This window comes from Vanacampus margaritifer, chromosome 3 (assembly GCF_051991255.1).
Source record: "Vanacampus margaritifer isolate UIUO_Vmar chromosome 3, RoL_Vmar_1.0, whole genome shotgun sequence".
NCBI classification, from domain to species: domain Eukaryota; kingdom Metazoa; phylum Chordata; class Actinopteri; order Syngnathiformes; family Syngnathidae; genus Vanacampus; species Vanacampus margaritifer.
This window is the reverse complement of record NC_135434.1, coordinates 17,106,038-17,126,336: the sequence shown is the minus strand read 5'-3', so window position 1 is coordinate 17,126,336 and position 20,299 is coordinate 17,106,038. Positions and strand designations below refer to the sequence as shown.

Sequence of the window (20,299 nt, the reverse complement as noted above, 5' to 3'; positions counted from 1 at the left end):
CATTCACAGCCATGCAGCTCGTTATCTGTTCAACAGAAAACAATGCACACAAAATACATTACTTAATCAGTTTCCAATGTGTTGGACACGATGTCGCGTCACTCTCAGCAGACCGCAGCTGCAGGCCCATGACCACATGAGTAATGTACTGGCATTCACAGAAAATCTTGTCTGCACAAGGCTTTCTTGATTCACAGTCTAACATAGCTTTCTTTGACAAAAGCAAACGCAGCATTCATTAAAGAAAAACGTGTGAAATGTGTCGCAAGAATTATTCATTTATTGCTCTTGGGCTCCCCCTGTGGTTATCAAGTAACTCACACTCGTGACACTATCCGTCCATCCATTTTCAATAGTGCTTGTCCTCATTACAAATTATGCCAGGTAACTTTCGGTAAGCCATTCACTTGGAAAATATTGCCAACGGCCATTCATACTCACATTTGCACCTACAGACAAGTTAGAACCTTCAATGAACCTAACAATCCTGACATACATGTTTTTGGAATGTGTTAAGAAGCCAGAGAACTCAGAGAAAACCCGCAAAAAGTGAAAACATGCAAACTCCACATAGGAAGGCCAGAACCGAGATTCAAACCCTGAACCTCAGAACTTTGAGGAAGACATGCGAGCCACTTTTCAGCCCTCTTATGACTCTACGGTCAATACAAATACTAAAAATGTAATACAGGGACAGGCAACGGGCAGCCCATGGGTCACATGCAGCCCCTGACCAGTACTCTGGGCAGCCCCTTGACTAAAAAAATAATTTGAATAATCATTTAGATTTCCCTCCCTTTTTTCCCCCTCTTACAAATCGCCTAAAAATTGGATAAAAATCATTGGAAAACAAATAAAGGGAAAGAAATTAAAAAAAATCTGGGGGGAAAATGGTTGGGGGATCTGCAAATAGGTGACTTTGCGGGTGCAGAACAACCAATACGTAGGAGTCGACTGTATGTTTTAAGTTGTAATATCACCAGTCACCACTAGATGGCAGACATTTCTTAGTTGTGCAGACCGAATTCTATACTGCCCTATAGTGCAATGTGAGTAGGCAAAAGAAACATTTTCATATTTGAAATGCTATGCAGTACATAGTTAAAAATAGTAACAAATAAACAACAATAACAATAATAATGATAATGATAATGATTTTAATCATCATCATCATCATCATATTAATAAAAATTAAAATTCTAATTATAATTATTATGGGTTCAGAAACTGAGTGTAGTTTTAAGTTGTAATATCACCATTCACCACTAGATGACAGACATTTCTTAGTTGCACTTACAGTGAGTCGTATACTGCCCTACGTGAGTAGGCATAATAATGTTTTGCTGATTTGTATGCAAGACAAACATAGTACCTCAATATTAAAATTTTGAGAGTTGATTTTTGTGAACAATTTTTTTTTTCAAAATAAGAACTTGCACTTAATGTTGATTTGTTGTTTAGCAGTTTTGTGCTGCCCATGAATAATATATTTTTTTTAATGCAAGAGAGCCCTTTGCACTGGGCGGGATACAGTATGTGGCTATTTTGTTGTTAGCTTCATTCATTTGTTGTTGGGTTACTACAGTGCATCTTTTATACATATGTAAAATGTATGATCAAAAATGAATTATTATCGCTTTATACATTTCATGCAAGCCAATTTGGCTCCACTCACTGGTGAAAGTCCAAGTAGGCTCATGTTTTAATATCTTCCTTTCATTTTTCCAGGGATCAGCATCCAGCACTGCATGCAGCGTTACCCTCTTGAGTAGGAATCGATGCTTCCTAATAAGGAAGAAAACCCAGTTGATAACTCCAAACAGCCAAGTGTCTGGTTTTGCTTTTGAATACGCTATGAATTCTTACGTAATGATTGCGTATCAAGAGCAGATGCAGAGCTGTAGCACGTTAATCCCCCACTAGGTGAAATGTCTATTAACATTCACTGCCATTGACGGCTATAGACGTACAAAAACTAAACTATTTCTATTAGTTTAACATTTTTTTTCCACTTTTGTTAACAAGAATATGAAAATCTAGATTTTTTTTTATTTTACACTTAGAACAGATATAAAATTTGTGATTAATCGTGAGATAACTAGTGAAGTCATGCGATTAATTATGATTACAAATTTTAATCGCTTGACGCTCCAAATTTCTAATAATGTTTTCTTCTTCTTTTTAATTCATTCACTACCATTGACGGCTATAAACGTAAAAAATTAATTTAAATTATTTCTATTAGTTTCAACAACAACAAAAATCCACTTTTGTTAACAAGAGTATGACAATCTAAAAAAATAATAATTGTACATTTAGAACAGATATAAAATTTGTGATTAATCGTGAGTTAACTAGTGAAGTCATGTAATTAATTACAATTAAATATGTTAATTGCCTGTTGCCCCAATTATTATTATTTTTTAATGAATTTATGGCAGTGAATGAGTTAATTAACACCCCTGGATCCGTTTTTAGGATGGAAAAGAAAAGCGCCATAAAAGGTCCAGGTGCACCTCAGATGACGATAAAATGAGCTGGATGAGATAGTTCTTGCAAACCAGACTTCCTGCTTCCTATCTGTAACTCGGTCAAATAGCAGCCGTGGTTTTTCTTGGCGTAACACAGATGAGAAACTTGGAGTATGGTAATGTGCTTCTGTCTTCAAGAAACTCATTCCGTTACTGCGAGCAATAGGCCAGATGTTAGGAAACACTACAAAGTATGAATCTACAGCACTCCATTCAAGTCACCCAATTGCAGAACCTTTTATCACACATCTGTATTGTGACTCATAGGATAACTGTGGAAAAAGTCTTGAACCAGAACCAGATAAGAAACTGGACTATTATTAGAAGCTGCTGCGTTTAGCAGCCCAGTGGACTTCACCACGCCCATGTGATTGTTGATGTGTCGTCACATCACAACACTTCAGTGATGTAATGCTCACACAATTGACAAATGCTTGAATTTGGAGTTTGGATTGAATTTCACAGCAAATCTTGCCCTAACTTGTCAAAGTGACCACACAAAGCTCAATGAATGGCCTGCACTGTGTTGACCCCTGACCCTGATTTTGCGGTCAGAGGGAGGATCGTGACGTTCATAAATCATCCACACAGCCAAGTTATGATGTGACACAATGATGTAAGGCATTTAAGGGGACAAATGAAACTGTCACTTGATCATCCTTCCAAGGTGCACACAGTTAATCATTGTTTCATCAAGTGGAACTTCTACACACGATCTGGTGAGTGCAAGTCTTGATCCATGAAGGATACCAAACTAACAATACATTTCTTAATAAAATAAAATAAAGTGTACTCAAAGTTAACTTTTTTTGTTGTCCAACAGAATTATGTAAAGGTTTAAGTGTGTATTCTCCAGATTTCATGTTTCAGAACCTTCCACATAATAGAACTGAGATTAGAGGTTTTCAGAATACAGTAGTCCAATGTTTTGTTTTTAGTCATTATTGTGGTATTTTTAGGTGCGTGTTTTGGGTCATTCTCCAGGGGAATTATCCACATGACCTGCCGCTGAGACACTGGGCAGCACATTTCACTCACACAATGCTTTGATGGTATTCAGATTGCATTGTACCCTGCACAGATTGAAGACATCCTGTGCTGGATGAAAGGAAAAAAAAAAAGCGGAATGTAACTGATATTGTGCTTAATATTGTGAAATATGAGTTAAAGCTACTGAATGCAGGAAATTAAATTTCAAATCGCTACTGCTACCTGTTGACAAAAAAATGAAACTACACACACCCTTCTTCACATACACGATGCGCACATGACGTCACATCCGCAGGGGAGAGGGCGGGAAATTCGAATCTGAATCCAGTCTGAAAACTATTGGCCAGAGGCTTGCAGGAGTACCCATTGTGAACAGCTAAGGTGTTAATCTACTAATTAGGAGATATTTCAATCATAAATAGTCAAATGAAAAGGCTATCGTAAAGATATTTTTGGCCAATTGTTACAGATTTAACAAGGAAAATCCTCTCATTTTTATCCATCTCAGGGGCTGCCATTTTGTCATTTGCTGTCGATTGACAATTACGTCACAGTTGCTCAGGGCGCAGGTAACGACCAATCACGGCTCAGCTTCAGAAAGCAGGCGAGTCGTGATTGGTTGCTGCTATGATTTCATTTCCAGTCGACAGCAAATGACAAAATGGCCGCCCCCTGACAACTTAACCCATATTCCACTAACGCAATATAAATCAGAATACCGTGTTTAGACTAGTGGGGCTGCATAGAACATATTATTGTAAAGAAAATGTTAGTCTTACATTTTAACCGAATCTCAGTGCTGCAATGATGTGCAAAGTTGAATAACTAGTAACCGATCACAAAGAAAATACGATTATGACTGTACCAGCTGACCTAACATAGCTGCAAAACCGCATAAAGCCTACATTTCCATCTGATGAGATGATAATGAGGCCATTTGGGGACTGCTTCCTTCCAAATGTTAACTGAGTCAGGCTGCAATTATGTGAAAGGTGTTGGAGGTCCTGGGGGATTGATCATAAACTTGCCTGCACTAACCGACACAGACGGAGCCCATACAAGGATCTGCAGCGCAAGTTTATGATATGTAGTTATTGAGGGATACACTCATTTATCAGGAGAGGAGTATTCGCCTCCTTGTATGGTGCTTCTCCAGTGTGAGCAGCAGCAGGATTGGAGTGTTGTTTTTGTCAACTGAAAGGAGGCACTAAATCGAAGGCACAAAAAAGACACACAAACTAACCTGAGCGATTTAACCATTTGGAAAAGTGAGTATAGTTAAAACCATAGAGACTGCAGGAGGTTTATTCATTCAGTCATTTTCAGTTGCTTATCCTGTATGTTCAAGATGGTGCTGGACTAGACCATCAGTCAATCGCAGGGCAAATAACCATTTTCTACCATTTAGTCTTCATTGGTTTTGGAATGTGGGAGGAAGCCAGAAACTCTCAACTATGAGGCGCAAACCAAATGCGCCACAGTGCACTAGATTTATTTTCCTCTATTAGTTTCCATTAGACGTGATCCTTCCATCCGTCAATATTGTGTTCATGGTTTCCTGTTTAGGGTCACAACAGGGGCAGGACTCTATGCCAGAACCCACTCTGGACTGATCACCAGTCAGTCAGCCAGCAATATTGAACAATTCATCAAGTGGAAATGGAACCAGTCATTGCCATTTTACTTTACACTCTAAAAACTGTTTCATCAAAAATATCTACAAATTGGCTCAAAAAGGGTTGTTTTTATTTAAAACAAAAAGTCGGTTCAATGTTTTTCTCTTTTCTTTTTTTAACAAAACAACTGAGTTTTTTGGGGGGGACTGACCCATCTTTTTGGGTTGTGCATGAAAAACAAAAGTTGGTTGAAAAAGCAAGCCAACATTTTATTTTATTTTATTTTATTTTATTTTATTTTATTTTATTTTATTTTATTTTATTTTATTTTATTTTATTTTATTTTATTTCAACCAAAAAGTTGGGTAAAATGAATAACTCACAACACAATCAATTTTTGGGTGATATTTACTTTGTAAATTAAAAAAGTTGGCCTAGTGAATTAATTTTATTTTTAGACCAACCCAACTTTTTGAGTTACACATGTAAACCAAAAAGTCAACCTTACACATGTAAACCAAAACGTTGTGTCAAAAGGATAACCCAAAACCCAATATTTGAGTTGTTTTGTGGGTTAGGCCTATTCATTTTGACAAGCAAAAATTGAGAGAGGGAAAAAAAGAAGGGGAATGGAGATTTTTTTTTTTTTTAATTTGTGTGCTATTCATTTGACCCAACTTTTTTTGCTTTAAATGATTTACCCAAACATTTGGGTTGGTCCCTTTTTAACCTTTTTTTTTTTTTTTACCCAACTGTTTCTAGAGTGTAGTTACTAACTTCCTTCAAGGGTAAATTTTCTCCACTGAGCAGGGAGGGTTCAGTGCCTTGCTCAAGTGCCAGCTGATAGTCTTCCAGAAGCAAGAAGAAAGAATGTAATCTTGCCTATAATCGCATCAGTCTTTGTGGAAGGACTACATCCTCAACACCTTGAGCAAAATGTCACAAATCCTCATGGCTGTCATTTCGCATATCCAAAGCTGATGGTGCATTGCCCATATGCGGGCTGACAAGAGGACCCTCGGTAATATTACAAAGGGAATCAGAGGCGGCTGTGGAAATTGATCTGACAGTGAGGGCAGCCTCGGGGAGTGATTCCTTAAAGACCTGCAACCTGGGAAAAATATCCTTCCTCTGAGTTGCTTTGCAATGAATATCAGGCAGTCAAGAGCGGATGTGAGCAGTGATGAGACTTGTTTAAAAGTGCACTGCAACCGCATCCCTGTGTTTACACACTCCTAAGGAGGGGTTTGTATCCTGCAAGTTTGGAGCAGCCAGACAGGTTTGTCAACATTAAAAAGCACGCAATGTGTTTGTACGGATTTATCGTCAGGACAAAGAGCGTACTCACCTCCCAAGTGGACTCCGCAGAACTTGCCTGCTCTCAACATACAATCAGAATACAATAGCTCTCTCCCTGTATTTCTCTCTCTCTCCCCTTCTCTCTCCCTCCCAAGATCTCACCCCGCATGCCACTGCAGAAGACTTCCCAGATGACAAGCGTCACCATAGCAACCCCTTCGGCCCCGTGCAAAAAACACCCTGCTCTTGGCTTGTCAGTTCGGGGCACCTGACCCTGTGAAGAAGGCCTATTGTTGTGATAAGGTGCCATTTTACAGCCTGGGGTTAACCAAAGGGGAATGAAAATAGTTCATCACCTCCACCTCCCAGACACTGCCCAGTGACTCTGTGACACCACCACTTAGTATCTTTATCTGTCTTATAACCCCCCCTCGCCTTGCGTGTGAGTAAAGGCCAAAAGCACCAAAGGAGGATGGGAGTTCTTTGTCTTCTATTGGCTCATTACTTAACACCACGTCATGGACTCTAGATAAAGCAGAGTCTCCCATGAGCTCACACAAATGCGTTAAAGGGTAAGTCAACCCCTAAAAACTTTTCTTGACAACAATATGCCCCACTACTCTAAATATGGTATTCTGGTTAATATCGCGTGAGTGGAATATGAGTTGAGCAGGTTTTATCGATATCAGAAGGCGGCCATTTTGCCACTTGCAGTGGAGTGAAAATGACATCACAGTTGCTCAGGGCTCAGGGAACGACCAATCACGTCTTAGCTGTTCGCTCGGATTGGTCATGTGACGTTCGCAAGTTTAAGCCGCGATTGGTTGTTACCTAAGCCCTGAGCAACTGTGATGTCATCTTCAGTCGACAGCAAGTGGCAAAATGGCCGCCCCCTTAGATGGATAAAAACATCTGGATTTTGCTTCATAATTCATATTCCACAAATGTAATATTAATCTGAATGTTACGTTTACACTAGTGAGGTCACATATTATTGTCAAGAAATGTTTAAGGTTGACTTCCCTTTAAACAAACAAAGACTGGGTGATAGTTTGTGCTTTTGGTGGCAATTTATGCATTTACGCATTCCAAATTCCTGCTGTGAACGGGCCCTGGTAGGATGCCAGTGCTTTTGCGCACAATGCTTGCCCAATTAAAACTTGGCTTTCCAGTTCACCCACACGTCTCCAAGTGTGCAAAACCTAAAAATGAGCGTGATTATAGCTTTGTGTTGGCCCTGCGTTGCATTTCCAAACTCTGATTGCTTTCTTTCTCAGGTGCACTTTCATCTCCGGAGCAATAAAGCAAAGACATCCAGGAGACTTCTGTTTGTTGAAACAGCTCTGTGTATTGTGAAAGTGAAGGACTCCTCCATTTTAATAATTCAGTGGTGTGGCTTGGTGGTGCTATCCAAAGCAGATATCAATTTACTCAGCCTGCCTTCTTCACAAGTTTGTTTTTTCAAAATAGTTGAGCCTCTGAACCTGAAAGCATGCACTTTGCCTCTCAAGTGGGCGGGTTGGGGCACTAACATATATCCCGCCATGAACAGACTTTGTCCCCACTGTGAGCACATTTAACACCTTGTCACTATGAGGCAAATCATGCAAGAGGTGATTGACACTTTGACCCCGGACGTCACAACACATCCCAGTTCATGACATGCATGTTCCTTCCTGAATGTTAACTAACTAAGCAACTGTGTCTTCTCTCATATATTAACTCATTCACTGCCAGTGACGGCTATAGACGTCAAAGTTCCCTTCTAAGTGGATTGGCGGTGAGTGGGTCAATGCTTCAAAAATGTTCACTTTTTCTGCTGAGACTTTCACAGTGACCTCCAGACACCCCAGACTCATGTTAAAAAAAACTGTACTTAAATTCATAATATGTCAGGATAAACATTAAGTAAGTGCGAGCTCAAAGCACGGTCTAAATCTGCGTAGAGGTGGGCTAGACTGGGTTTTGGTATTTTTACAGATGCACGCTGCTTGTCGCAGTTTAAAAAAAAAGAGGCTTTTTTGCACCAGTGTGAGGAGCAGACAGTAGTTGGGTTTCCATCACTCATTTTTATTCAAATTTTCCAAGAAATGCAAAAATAAACTGAATGGAAAAGCTAGAAATACAAAAAACGGCCCAAAATTTGCCAAAAAGTTTTACGTTTCGAAAAAAGGAAAATGCTAATTTTGACTATGGAAACAGGTTTTGCGAATAACAAGGCCGGATACATGTCGCACGTTTTTACTGGATAATACGTCACACGTCCAGTACGTACGTTTGTAGTCACAAAGCAATGGAGGACGATAAATTAAGGTATGTTTGGGGGGGGCGAATTAACTAAAGAAGCGAATATTAATGCAATTTTAAATGGAAAACTCATACGACGCAGTCGCTTCCTGTTGTTGTTCTTCTTCTTTTAAATTACTGGTGGATCTCATCTCAATGGTGTATAACGCCACCTACAGCAACGGAGTCTCCTCTCAATATTCGCAAAAGAAGAACAGATGGAAACGGGCATAAGTCACATGTCCGTTTTGCGCATTTTCAGTAAATTGGCTTTAAAAATTTTCAAAACAATTGGATGGAAACCCCGGTATTAATGTTTGCTACCAATCAAAGGAGTTTCACTTGTTCTATTTAAAATTGGCATGAGAAAGGCGCCGTCCTTGACATTGCAGGAGAAGAAACTGATTTGCTGGAGATCAAAGCATTTAAAGTCGTTTGTAAGCAACTGAAAGCGGATCTACTGAGCTGCAAAAAAATCCCAAAACAAAGAAAATAATTGGCCTCATTCTAATCACAGCGTTAAAACTAGAATGCCTCCTGGTCTGTTTGACAAATATACATTCTGAATAGACAGAAGGTGCCATTGGGACATGAAATGGTGAAAATAATTCCTGTCGCACCTTCTTCAAGATCCTCACTGAAATGTAATGTAATGTATTGTTTGGCATGTGTCACCCATCCACAAAGTTCAGTGGGCACTGTTTCATTTTGTATAACCCAACTAGCCAATAGGATAATGAGGAACTACCAAAAAGAGAAGGAATTAAAAAAAAAGTCATCTATAGTAGAACTGTTGCTCCTTTTCTACTCCCATCATCACTTTCGCCTTCCCCAAAAAAGCAAAGTAAGATGTGATCATATGGCAAACAGACAAGGCCACACAAAATGAGATCATCGTTCTAAAGGAAGAGTTTGACTTAGTATGGACACAACAAGCCTTCGCATCCAGATCATGTCTGGTGTCATTTGCAATGTCATTGACTGTCAATCAACGGTAAACCATAATTACCACTTTCACGGGCGCAGGCGAATACACCTTGAGACACACACAATAAAACGATTAAGATATCAGAAGACTCCATAACGCCCTGTTACCATAAAAAGCATGTGATTAACTTGGAGAGTCCACAGGTACACAACTGCCACACGAACAGGTACCACGGGTTAGAAATCGCCGCAGTTATCTTATTTGTTATCACATCTTGTCCTCTGAGGCAACACTGAAGGAATGTATAAGCATGAGAACCAACATGTAAGCATCCGGTTGTATTTGGTTTTGGCAGTTAACAACATTTTCCCTCCTCCAATACGTGTCCCGCGCTATCCTTATAAAACCTCGGGGGCTTGGTAAAAAAAAAAAAAAAAAAACTGGTTTAACACATGCTGTGTCTGTTCACATACAATACTGCTGATCAACATCAGTCACATTTGATCTGTTGTGAAACTTCATTTCCCTTGAATTGTAGCGAACTAATACTATTTAATTCAAAGGTAAACAAATAAAGCATGAGGATGTCATCATTCCTTTGCATCCCCGCTCCCCGGTTATGTCCAAGATGTGTGCAGTACTTACAGACGAGCGCGAGCTGACCGGGATCTCCTCAAAGCAGACGAGCGGAGGAAGGAAGTGAATGGAAGAAGAGGAGGGAGGGAAGCTCTGCTGCTTCTCTCTCTCTCTCTTTTCTCTTGTTCTCTGTCTCCAGCCAACAGCGTGTCTTTATCTTATGTTGAACCCTCCAGCGTGGCTCTGAAAGTAGGCGAGGGCGGGTAGGCGTGTGTGTGTGTGTGTGTGTGTGTGTGTGTGTGTGTGTGTGTGTGTGTGTATGGCTTGTGTACGTGTGAGCGTGAGCGCACACTTCAGAGCTCATCAGGGAGATGGCGCGCACTAATAGTTTCCATCCACAGCTGGAAGTAATAGAGCTTCCCATTTAGGCCATTCAGGCTCGGCGGTACCGCCTTCCACGCGAGAAGCGATGAGGTCGTTTTCTGTGAACTGAAGGATATGTTATGCTTGGTCTTATATGTAATATGTCAAATTCGTGTAAGACACATAATAGAATGTAGCAATGCAGTTAGGAATGTTTGAAATGTCAAAAATGTAGTAGCAACATGGATTTGTGTTGGGTTGCAGGAAGAAGTTACCTCTCCAAGTCTGTTTGTTCTGGTCCTGATGGATCGGTAACACCTGCCGGGGGGGGGGGCACATTTAGCAGGCTCGTGTACATAGAGGTCAGTCTGAATTTTTTTTATTACATTATTGGTGAAATTATTTAGTTACCGGCATATTTAAGTGCAAATTTTATTGCATTATCACTAGCGGTATTACTTTTTCAGGAAATGATTACATAGTGTGTTAGAGGGCAGTGGGTCAAGAAGGTGTGTGTGTGTGTGGGGGGGGGGGGGGGGGGTCACCTACTGTCTTCACCATTCTATGCCTTCCTTTCTGTTTCACTGGAGCGGGAGAAGCACACTGTGATGCATTACGTCAGAATGCTAAAGAATTATAATTTAAAAAAAAAATAAAAAAAAAAGAGAGAGCAATGATGATGACATGGCAAATCAGTAAAATTACCGAATGAACAATACTGAGCTCTCCAGGAAAAATAAAGTAAAAAAGAAAAAGAAGAAGAAGAAAAAAAAAGAATGCTCTCAATGGTTGAAAAAAGAGGAAAGGAGAGGTAACTAAAGGACTCAGACTCAGACCAAATATTTATGGGAAACAAAGATTTAAGGTTAAAAAAAAATGTATGACTGCTTTATTTAAGTAAAAGTTTTAAAGAAAAGTACAGATTCTGAAATGCATATTAATACAATAGTAGAATTTATTTTTTATTTTTACTGTCAACTTAACACAATGGGGGGGAAATCATTTCAATGTATTTAGTGCTCATCCTGAGAGTATTTTTTTTAATTTTCTTTTTCTTCTTTTTTTTATCACATTACATGCCACAAGTTGTTGCTTAGGAGCGAGGTGGTGTTAGCTTGACTTGCTAGCAAAACATTGTGTTGCCATAGCTTTGCTAATGCGTGAACTGAACCGCCTAACAAAAAATGCCAACTTTATTTATCAGTTGTTGAACGCAGATTTTAAGATGTCTAGAGAGTCAAAGTATTTGAAACGAACGATTCAACTTGATACAAATTTGATATGACTTTCTAGCTTCTCCAAATCCGGTGTTAATGTTTCATGGTTCACATTCCTCCCTTGTCGCTCCTGTCCAAATTTTTTCCCGCCTTATACGATCTAAGATCACAATCAATCAAGCTCGCAAGTTAGCATGTGGCTAGTGCCTCTCATCACAGTGTTAATTTGTCAGGTCATGGCAGTGGTATTTGACAGTTGACAATTGAGCAAGGCATGGTTTCAGCCGTGGTTTGAGCGGACACGCCCACAGTATTTGAGAGTGGAGCGAATGGCTTGATATGTCATGATTTTTAAGCATCATTTTATATGCAGTAAACAAAACCTCCGTTGCGGTTTCTGGATTCACGGTGCTAGTATTTATTTATTTATTTATTTTGTGTGCTTTATTTTGGGGTGTAATTCCATTTACTGCCACAATGTGGTGGTATACTATTGTGTAAGCATTTCAAGATCTGCCTCATTTTTTGCTGAAGCAATTCGAAAGAGATTTTTGAATGTCTAAACCAGGGATGTTAAACTCATATTAGCTCAGGGGCAGCATAGATGAAAATATATTACCAAGTGGGCCAGATTGGTAAAATAATGGTATATAACTTAAAAACAATTGTCGTCAATTATACGCAGATTTTCGCTATTTGTGGGACAGCTCTAAATTACGGAGCTCAACTGTAATCATATAGCTCCAAAAAATAACACAAACGTGTTAAATCTACCTGTTTTGCAGACATATTGTTCCCAGAATGCATTGTGTGGCGCAGTTAATGAAGTTATAAGGACGTTAATCCTTGTCATATGTATTTGTGTTACCAGTAATTGAATTTGTGTCGTATTTAACACGTTTATGTCGGTCTATGATTCAAAATAAATAAATAGATCAACTTTAGGTTGTGTGTAAAATAATGACATCCAGGACGATTCCATGTACAAGCTGCTGCATTGCTCATCGGGGGACTGTTTGTGAAATTATGAATTGATATGCTTTGATTGTGGCCGACTGATTAATTGGTCCGACATTACAAATTTTATATTACTTTACAAAATTATCTCACGGGCCGAATTAAACCCCTTTGCAGGCCTAATGTATGTTTGACATCCCTGGTCAAAACGCTCTCCTGCATTTTAGACTTACAGAAAGCAACGGCCGCAGCTTCATTTTACATTATGCATATATATTGCGAGATAAGTTAAGTTTATTAGTTTGGAATTTTTTATTTATTCCTTTTTTTTCCTCTAAACACAGGGATCAGTACACTGTACAATAATTTTGTGTCATCCATTACTCTTCTTGCTTTCTCTCAATATACTGTATTAAATATTTTTGAATGTATTTGTATTATTTGAAAGTGTGTTTAAAGCCCTTAAAAAATAACTTCATAACTAAAAATAATAACAATAAGGGTTGTAAAAACTCTTTGTAGTATCACAAATTTAGAAGACATTTATTTATCAAGTACATTAATGAAATATTTGTACAGTGTTTTGGAGGAAGTCTTATTGTAGTGAACTCCTCACTCACTGCAAACAGCACATGCATGCACATGTTTAAGGCCCACACACAAGCACTACGGGGCCTCGGGGAGGTGTCACTGTTTCCATGTGGTGTTCCAGAACTGCATTTGCAGTAAAGCCAAGCATGGAGGCCCAACAACTTTCTTATGCTCGCCTCGTGGTCTTATCAAAGCAGATCTTCTGTATTTCTGCAACTGCGCAAAGCTCCTGTGTCAAGTTCCCTTTTATTAATCTGACTCATGTGCCCTTCCTTTGTGATATTGCCTTCTACATTCACACGAACACCAGCGGCTTCTCTCATCTCGACCGCCCAAGACATATATTTTACAGTAGCTTTACAATAAACAAGCTTTACAACAGGGTCAGAAACGGTAACCAAAGGTCAAACACACCACCTGCAGATTGTTTTTTCTATTACTGCAGTATGACTTTAGATCCAACAGATGTCGCCAAACACCATATGTGTGCCAATGCTTATTGGCACTTGCTAAGCATGGCTAACTTACGGTATGAAATTTTCCCGCTGTGTTTTCATTCCTCTGTGCATTAAACTTGAAGTAGTCGATTTGTAGAGCTAATTGAGCCAATTATTGCCACCATGATTCAGTTGTTGCTTTTTGGACCACCATCTTGATTTTCACAAAAATGTTGCATTTTTGTACTGGTTTGATCCCTGAGGTGAGGACACAAAAAATAATTGACTAGTGTTTTAATTATAATATCCCATTATTTTAATGAATTACAATCTATTTTCAAGCAAGTACTTTTTTTTTTATTCTACTTTTTCTATTCATGAGACATTATTCACGATGGGTCACCATCTTGGAGCCCACAGGTACAGGCACCCTTGGGCCCGTTCCAAAAATGTCACACCTGCGATGAGAGTTATGGGACATTGTAATTTTCTCAGATACAGTATAAGTAATCATTTGAAAATGTAAGCACTGGCAGTGTAAGAAATCATTAACATGACCATAAACGAATATCATTAATTATTAATAATAACATATTATAAAAGGTCATTTGAGCTGATTTGATATTTCAGCGTGTCAAATTGGTAGCCGTTTCGTACAAGTCAGTAACCAATAATTGACCCTTGCATTCCTTTTAGGGTTACCAACTAACTCTGGTCCTTAAGGTCCCTTGTCCTGCATGTTTTTGATGTTTCTTTTCTCCAACACACCTTATTTAAATGCTCAAGGTCGATCTCAGGCTTCTGTAGAGCTTGCTGTTGAGCTGATCATTTGAATCAGCTGTGTTGGAGGAGGGAAACATATAAAACATGCGGGTTAATGGCCCTCGAGGACCTGAGTTAGTTGGTGACACCTGCTGTACAGAATAATGTTTCTGTTGTTTTGTTGTTGTTGTTGCTGTTTTAAATACAGCCAGCCACAAGGTGGCGGTAGATATGCGTTGACGAGACCGTCTCGTTGTGTTTGCTCCATTGTTTAATTTAGGAGTTTACGGATAGCTGATATCTTCAGCATGTAATGTTAGTTTGTTGATTCTCAACCACTGTGCTGGATATTTAGTAACGCTGTCACTCAGTATGGGTGGCGTGACGACCGGTGATGACATCAGATCCTCCATGCAGTTGTGAACGTTGTGCAAGAGGTACACGTGACTCACGATGTGGCATGTGTGTCAGTGTGCCGGTGTGCTGGTAGCCTTGCTGACTTATTTCCTTTTTTTTTCTTTTACTTTTTTTTTTTTTTTTACATTTTTGTTTTGTATTGTGCTGTGGAAATTTTCCAAAGTAAAGTATGCGGCCGTGGCTCAATAAAGGATGTGAAAGATTGATTTAGTTACATTATAATACATTTGGATATGCATAAGGTCCAGTCAGTTTAGTCCAGAAAAATTAACAATGTTACCACAATATGACACAGCTGAAGACAAAGGATTTTTATTCCCCACAAATCTATACTACTGTTCAGTCCACATGTTTATTTTTAATTACTGACCAATCTAAAGTGTTAAAAATACCTTGCTCTCTTTGACGATGCAATTTTTAATAATGAGAGGTGATGTTGTTGGAGGTACAAGGATTCTGCCGACACTATCGATATGGGAGAACTTTCATCTGAAACATGCAGTTTCAATACAAAGTCTAAATGGAAACATGACAATGGCCCCTATAGTTTGGAAGTCATGACTTATAAGTCACAAAAACAGACTCAAAAGATCTTTGTTCAGCCACAAAACATTATTTCATACACAGCAAAATCGGAACATTAACACTTTCCCTGAGTTTATATAGTTCTCACCAGTTCCGAGTTTAATTTACACTTCCAAAAGTGTAAAAAATTTAACTCATTGATAGAGTGAAATTACAACACCCATAGTGTTATTATTTGACACATTAAAGTGAACTTTTTGCACTTTAAAGTGTTATCTACTTTCACCTATCAGTGTTATTTTTTTTTCACATTATCAGTGTTATTTTTTAACACTTAAAAGTGTTATTTCCTTTCATTTTTTTTAATTATTAATTTCTCACAGTTTTGTTGTCACTTTCAACCACAAAGTGTTATTTTCATTCCTTTTTGTGTTAATTAATCACAGTTTTAGTGTTACTTCTTGACATGTTTGTATTTTCCAACCCAAATGGAGACAGTGGGACTCGAACCTAGTACCTAGCACTTGGGGGGCAATACACTAATAAGTACGACGAGATAGTAAATGTTTGTTGCCGCAAAATTCTTTCCCGCACGACTCACGGTAAATGAGAAAAGAAAGAAAAGAGCCCAGATGTATAAGGTAACTCAGCCTTTAATCAATGTGTTTGACTCGCCGAAATAATACCACCCGTAGAGCTTTTTCTTCACTTTGAGTATTCAAATAACACCCAAATCAACACCCAGTAACTCAAAATAATTAAACACTAGATTTTAAACTCAATTCAACACAACAGAATTTGCCGTGTATTTATAACTTAAGCATTGTCTTTAGATAAATAGCTGCAGTGACACATCCTCATTAAAACATATTATTAGTTGGTGTTTGAACCTATTCATATCCGTCTATCCTTTTTGTACAAGGCTTGTCCCCAATAAGGTAGCTGGTAACTGGAGTGTATTCCAATATATGTCCATTAAGAATGTTAAAGTCTTGCTTCAAACAAAACCTGCAAGGTTTTACAATTGCACCACTTGAACTCTGAAACATCCATCCATCCGTTTTCCGAACCGCTTATCCAAGCAGATTAATTTAATTTCTGTTATTTTCTACGGTATATATTATTTAGAAAACTGGAAGAACAAAAAAAAAGCCATCACTGTGTGTCTTGTGGGAACCGCTGTTAATGTCAAAAAGAGAAATAACCAGACATAAATCTTCGTTTTTCAGCAGCTTTATTTTTTACAACATACATAATACATACATTTGCATTACATAATTTATTTAACAACTCTTCAGCTGTCCTGTCAATTATAGGTTAAAAAGCAAAAGAACAAAACATTAAATAATAATGTTAATGATAAAATAAAATAAATCAATAAAAACTATTGCATATTTGAGAATCAGCAGTGCAAACAAAGCTCTGCCTTTCAATTAAAAACAAAATAAAGCAACTAAAACAACAGTAAACAGATAACCCAAGAGACATTGTAATGTGTTGTGTAAAGTGCTTTGTGACAGCTGCAACTGTTTAAAAGCAATATTTAAATAAAGATGACTTGAATAGAAGTACATTTTACTCATGTTTAAAGAGGATGTCAACGCAAAAATATTCTTTACCATAATATATTCTATGCATCTCCACTTGTCTAAACAGTGTTTTGATCAATACTGTGTTTGCGGAATATGAATTAAGCAGCAAAATCCACCCATCGTTACCTGAGCCCTGAGTAACTGTGATGTCATTTCCAGTCGACAGTGAGTGGCAAAATGGCCGCCCTCGAAGGTGGATTTTGCTGCTTAATTCATATTCCACAAAGGCAATATTAATCTAGCAGGGGCGCATACAATATATTATTGTTAAAGGGGGAAAAAATGCGCTGACTTCACTTTTAAAGAAATACATCAAATTACAAATGCTACAAGATTGTCATTTCCAGAACAAGAAGGTGCATTAACCGATTGTCATTCTCTCTTCCTGGCTTGTTTCTCTGGATCTTCTTGTTTGTCAGGGGCAGTCACCCAAGTGACCGACGGCACCCCCATGCTCCGCCTGCACAAGGGGCACGTACCATTAAGGCAATAGATTTTGAAAGCGCACTTGTTGCACAAACAGCGATGGCCGCAAGGCAGAGCGACGCCCACTTTGTGGTCCACGCACGCCAAACAGTTCGTCTCTTCTCCTCCATCTGTCACCAACAGACACGACGCACCAAGAAAAGAAATCAGATTGTGGTAGAATCACGACAATGTGTTTGAAGACAGGCTTCTGTACCTGTTGTCGCCGGCAGGTCGAGACAGGAGAGTTCATCATATGACGAGGAGTCGGCGGCTAAAGCAGGCGGGATTATCGAACATGACTTCCTGGTGAAAAGCCCCGCGCGCATCTCAGAACCTGCAGCAAAAAGGAGGTGACTAATTCAAACAGCTGCCTCAGGGGTGTCCAAAAGAAGAAAAATAAACCTACCCAGGAGGTGAATGGAGCCCGTCTGTCCATAAACGTCAAACATGGCCCACAGAGGCTTTGTGATGTTGATTTGTTTCGATATCAGCCTGTAATTTTGACCGCTCTGGTTTGATATATACAGGCTGCCTCGGGATGACATCCAGAATTCCAACTCTGTTCCTGCTTGGCAAAGCTTCTCGCTGATGGGAGCAGCCCAGTGCCCGTCGATGTCAGTGAGGTCAGGGATGGCCAATTTGGGCAGCGGTAGAGATCGGGAATCTGGATCAACGTTGGTGAAACCCACTCGCAAGGCTCCGTGCCATTTTATGTTGTCGTTCACGACCCGCAGCCGAATCCGCTCCTGGCACCTCACGGGGCGATTGCTGAACACCAGGCCTTCTTTGAAGGTGGCGCATGACCTCATTGCATGGTGACATCCCTGACTCAGTTGGATTTTGTCTCCAACGGCCCGTTGATGGAACGTTATCGGACCGAGGCACCGGGCACCACATTTTTTCGGATTCTTTGACTCATTTTCTGCAAGGTGAAATTGTATAAGAAGCATGATGCAATCAATTATTTGTACACAACTCGAAAGATTTCACTTCAGAAAAAGCACAAATCAATGATAAGAAAGTGAAAAAGTACTCTACTTTCAAGACAAGACATTTGAGACTACTGCACTGTAATTTTAAACCAGAACCAGAACGAGAAGAAAATTCGATGAGATTTCAAAAGCCCCACATGGCTACTGAAGTTTTCAAACCACACTAGTCCAAACATGATATTCTGATTAATATCGCATTTGTGGAACATGAATTAAGCAGCCAAATCCACCCATTAGTACGCATCTCAGGGGGAGGCCATTTTGCCAGTTGCTGTCAACTGAAAATGACATCACAGTTGCTCAGGGTTCAGGTAACAACCAATCACGGATTACCTGTTTGCAGAGTTTGGTCATGTGACATTTACAATTGAGCTGTGATTCGTTGTTGTCGACAGCAAGTGGCAAAATGGCCGCTGCCATGGGAGCATTTTGCTGGTTAATTCATATTCCATAAATGGCCACAGGACCCCATAGATGTCTACTGTATGTTCCGAAAGTATAGTATGACATTTATTTGTAATTTGTGTTCAGATTTACTTTGAAATATAGTGGCCAGAGGGAGAATGGGCATTTTCTGGTATCTCACATAGCATCTACATGTTAATGCACAGGGCATAAATCCAGCAGACAGTCTTCTTCTTTTTTTCTCTCTCTTTTTTTTTTACAATGTGATTTGCATATGCAACATTTCATGATTATGAGAATGCACTGCTTCTATATTATTTATTTATTTATTTATTTTAATTTATTTTTTTATTACCTAATATGCTCACTGGCCTCATTAGGTGCACCTCCAGCATGATTACTGTATATCAACACAAAAGCTGCCTACATAAATAGAATAGCCTTGTTTTTTATTAACACTGTCAAAAAGTTATTCATTTAAAAATATGTTTATTATTTCAACTGTACTACATCAAGTGTTTTTTTTGTTTTTGTTTTTTACAGTAAGCTTAAATGGAAATCATGCAGTGGATATTTTGTCAACATAATACATATCTCAGATTACAAATTAAACAAAAATAAAGTTTAACTGTACATATTGCTGATATGTAAATAGTATCATGTAAATTGAAAACTCACCATTCGTCCTCCTCTCCATCGTGTAGTTGTCTGGGTGAAGAAGTTTGAAGAAAGAAAGAGAACGTGATAGCATGCAACGTGCATTTGTAAAATGGGTTAATGTGACAGGAAACACAAACATCCTTTAAATTAGAACTCAGGGAGGGGAGGAGCTGAGAAAGAAACCTTTTGGAAATTTACCTTCTCCTCCCCTTTTATCACAGGTTACCAGCGAGTACACGTGTGTATGTTTACTTTGTTTATAGCCTACATGTTTACATGTATGTGTTATCAAACTGATCCATGTCATATTTCAGGTTGTACAGTTCACTCTATTCCAACATAGTATAAGACTTCGATGAAATGAGTCATGGAAATCTTATTGACTAAAACACATAGAGCTCCTGTCTGTCACATGCTGTAGAATGATGTCATTTCGAAAACGAAAGTGCGCTGCGTGGCTCGAGTCCTCCCTTGGTAGGAGCCAACTTCTTCATCCTGATTGGCTGGGAACTAAGAACATGTGACAGGAAGAGGCCATGAACTGAAATGACATCGACGCAACTTGATTTACGTTCCCTGTGGTTACAGTCACGTGACTGTTTCTGGGAAACACCTAGATTCTCCCTTAAAATAAAGGGACTATGCTCAATGTGCGTGAAACATGAAAAATAATGTGTTTTTTTTTAC

At 38.9% G+C, this 20,299-nt stretch overlaps 2 protein-coding genes across 9 annotated transcripts in view; both read right to left on the bottom strand.

The window, feature by feature from the left end:
• Positions 1 to 10,457, bottom strand: part of sorbs3 (sorbin and SH3 domain containing 3) — a 28,022-nt gene extending 17,565 nt beyond the window's left edge. For all 8 annotated transcript variants that reach the window (XM_077562348.1, XM_077562352.1, XM_077562357.1 and 5 more), the window contains exon 1: positions 10,296 to 10,457. The gene's annotated coding sequence lies outside the window, so the exon portion shown is untranslated. The remainder of the gene's footprint in view (positions 1 to 10,295) is intronic.
• A 6,255-nt stretch (positions 10,458 to 16,712) lies between these two features.
• Positions 16,713 to 19,772, bottom strand: LOC144049584 (E3 ubiquitin-protein ligase NEURL3). Its single transcript, XM_077562619.1, has 4 exons — positions 19,631 to 19,772; positions 17,962 to 18,477; positions 17,770 to 17,889; positions 16,713 to 17,683 (listed from the first exon to the last, which is right to left on the bottom strand). The coding sequence occupies exons 1-4, from the start codon at positions 19,749 to 19,751 to the stop codon at positions 17,460 to 17,462; spliced, it is 981 nt and encodes a 326-aa protein (XP_077418745.1). The 5' UTR covers positions 19,752 to 19,772; the 3' UTR covers positions 16,713 to 17,459.
• Positions 19,773 to 20,299: the final 527 nt, after the last annotated feature.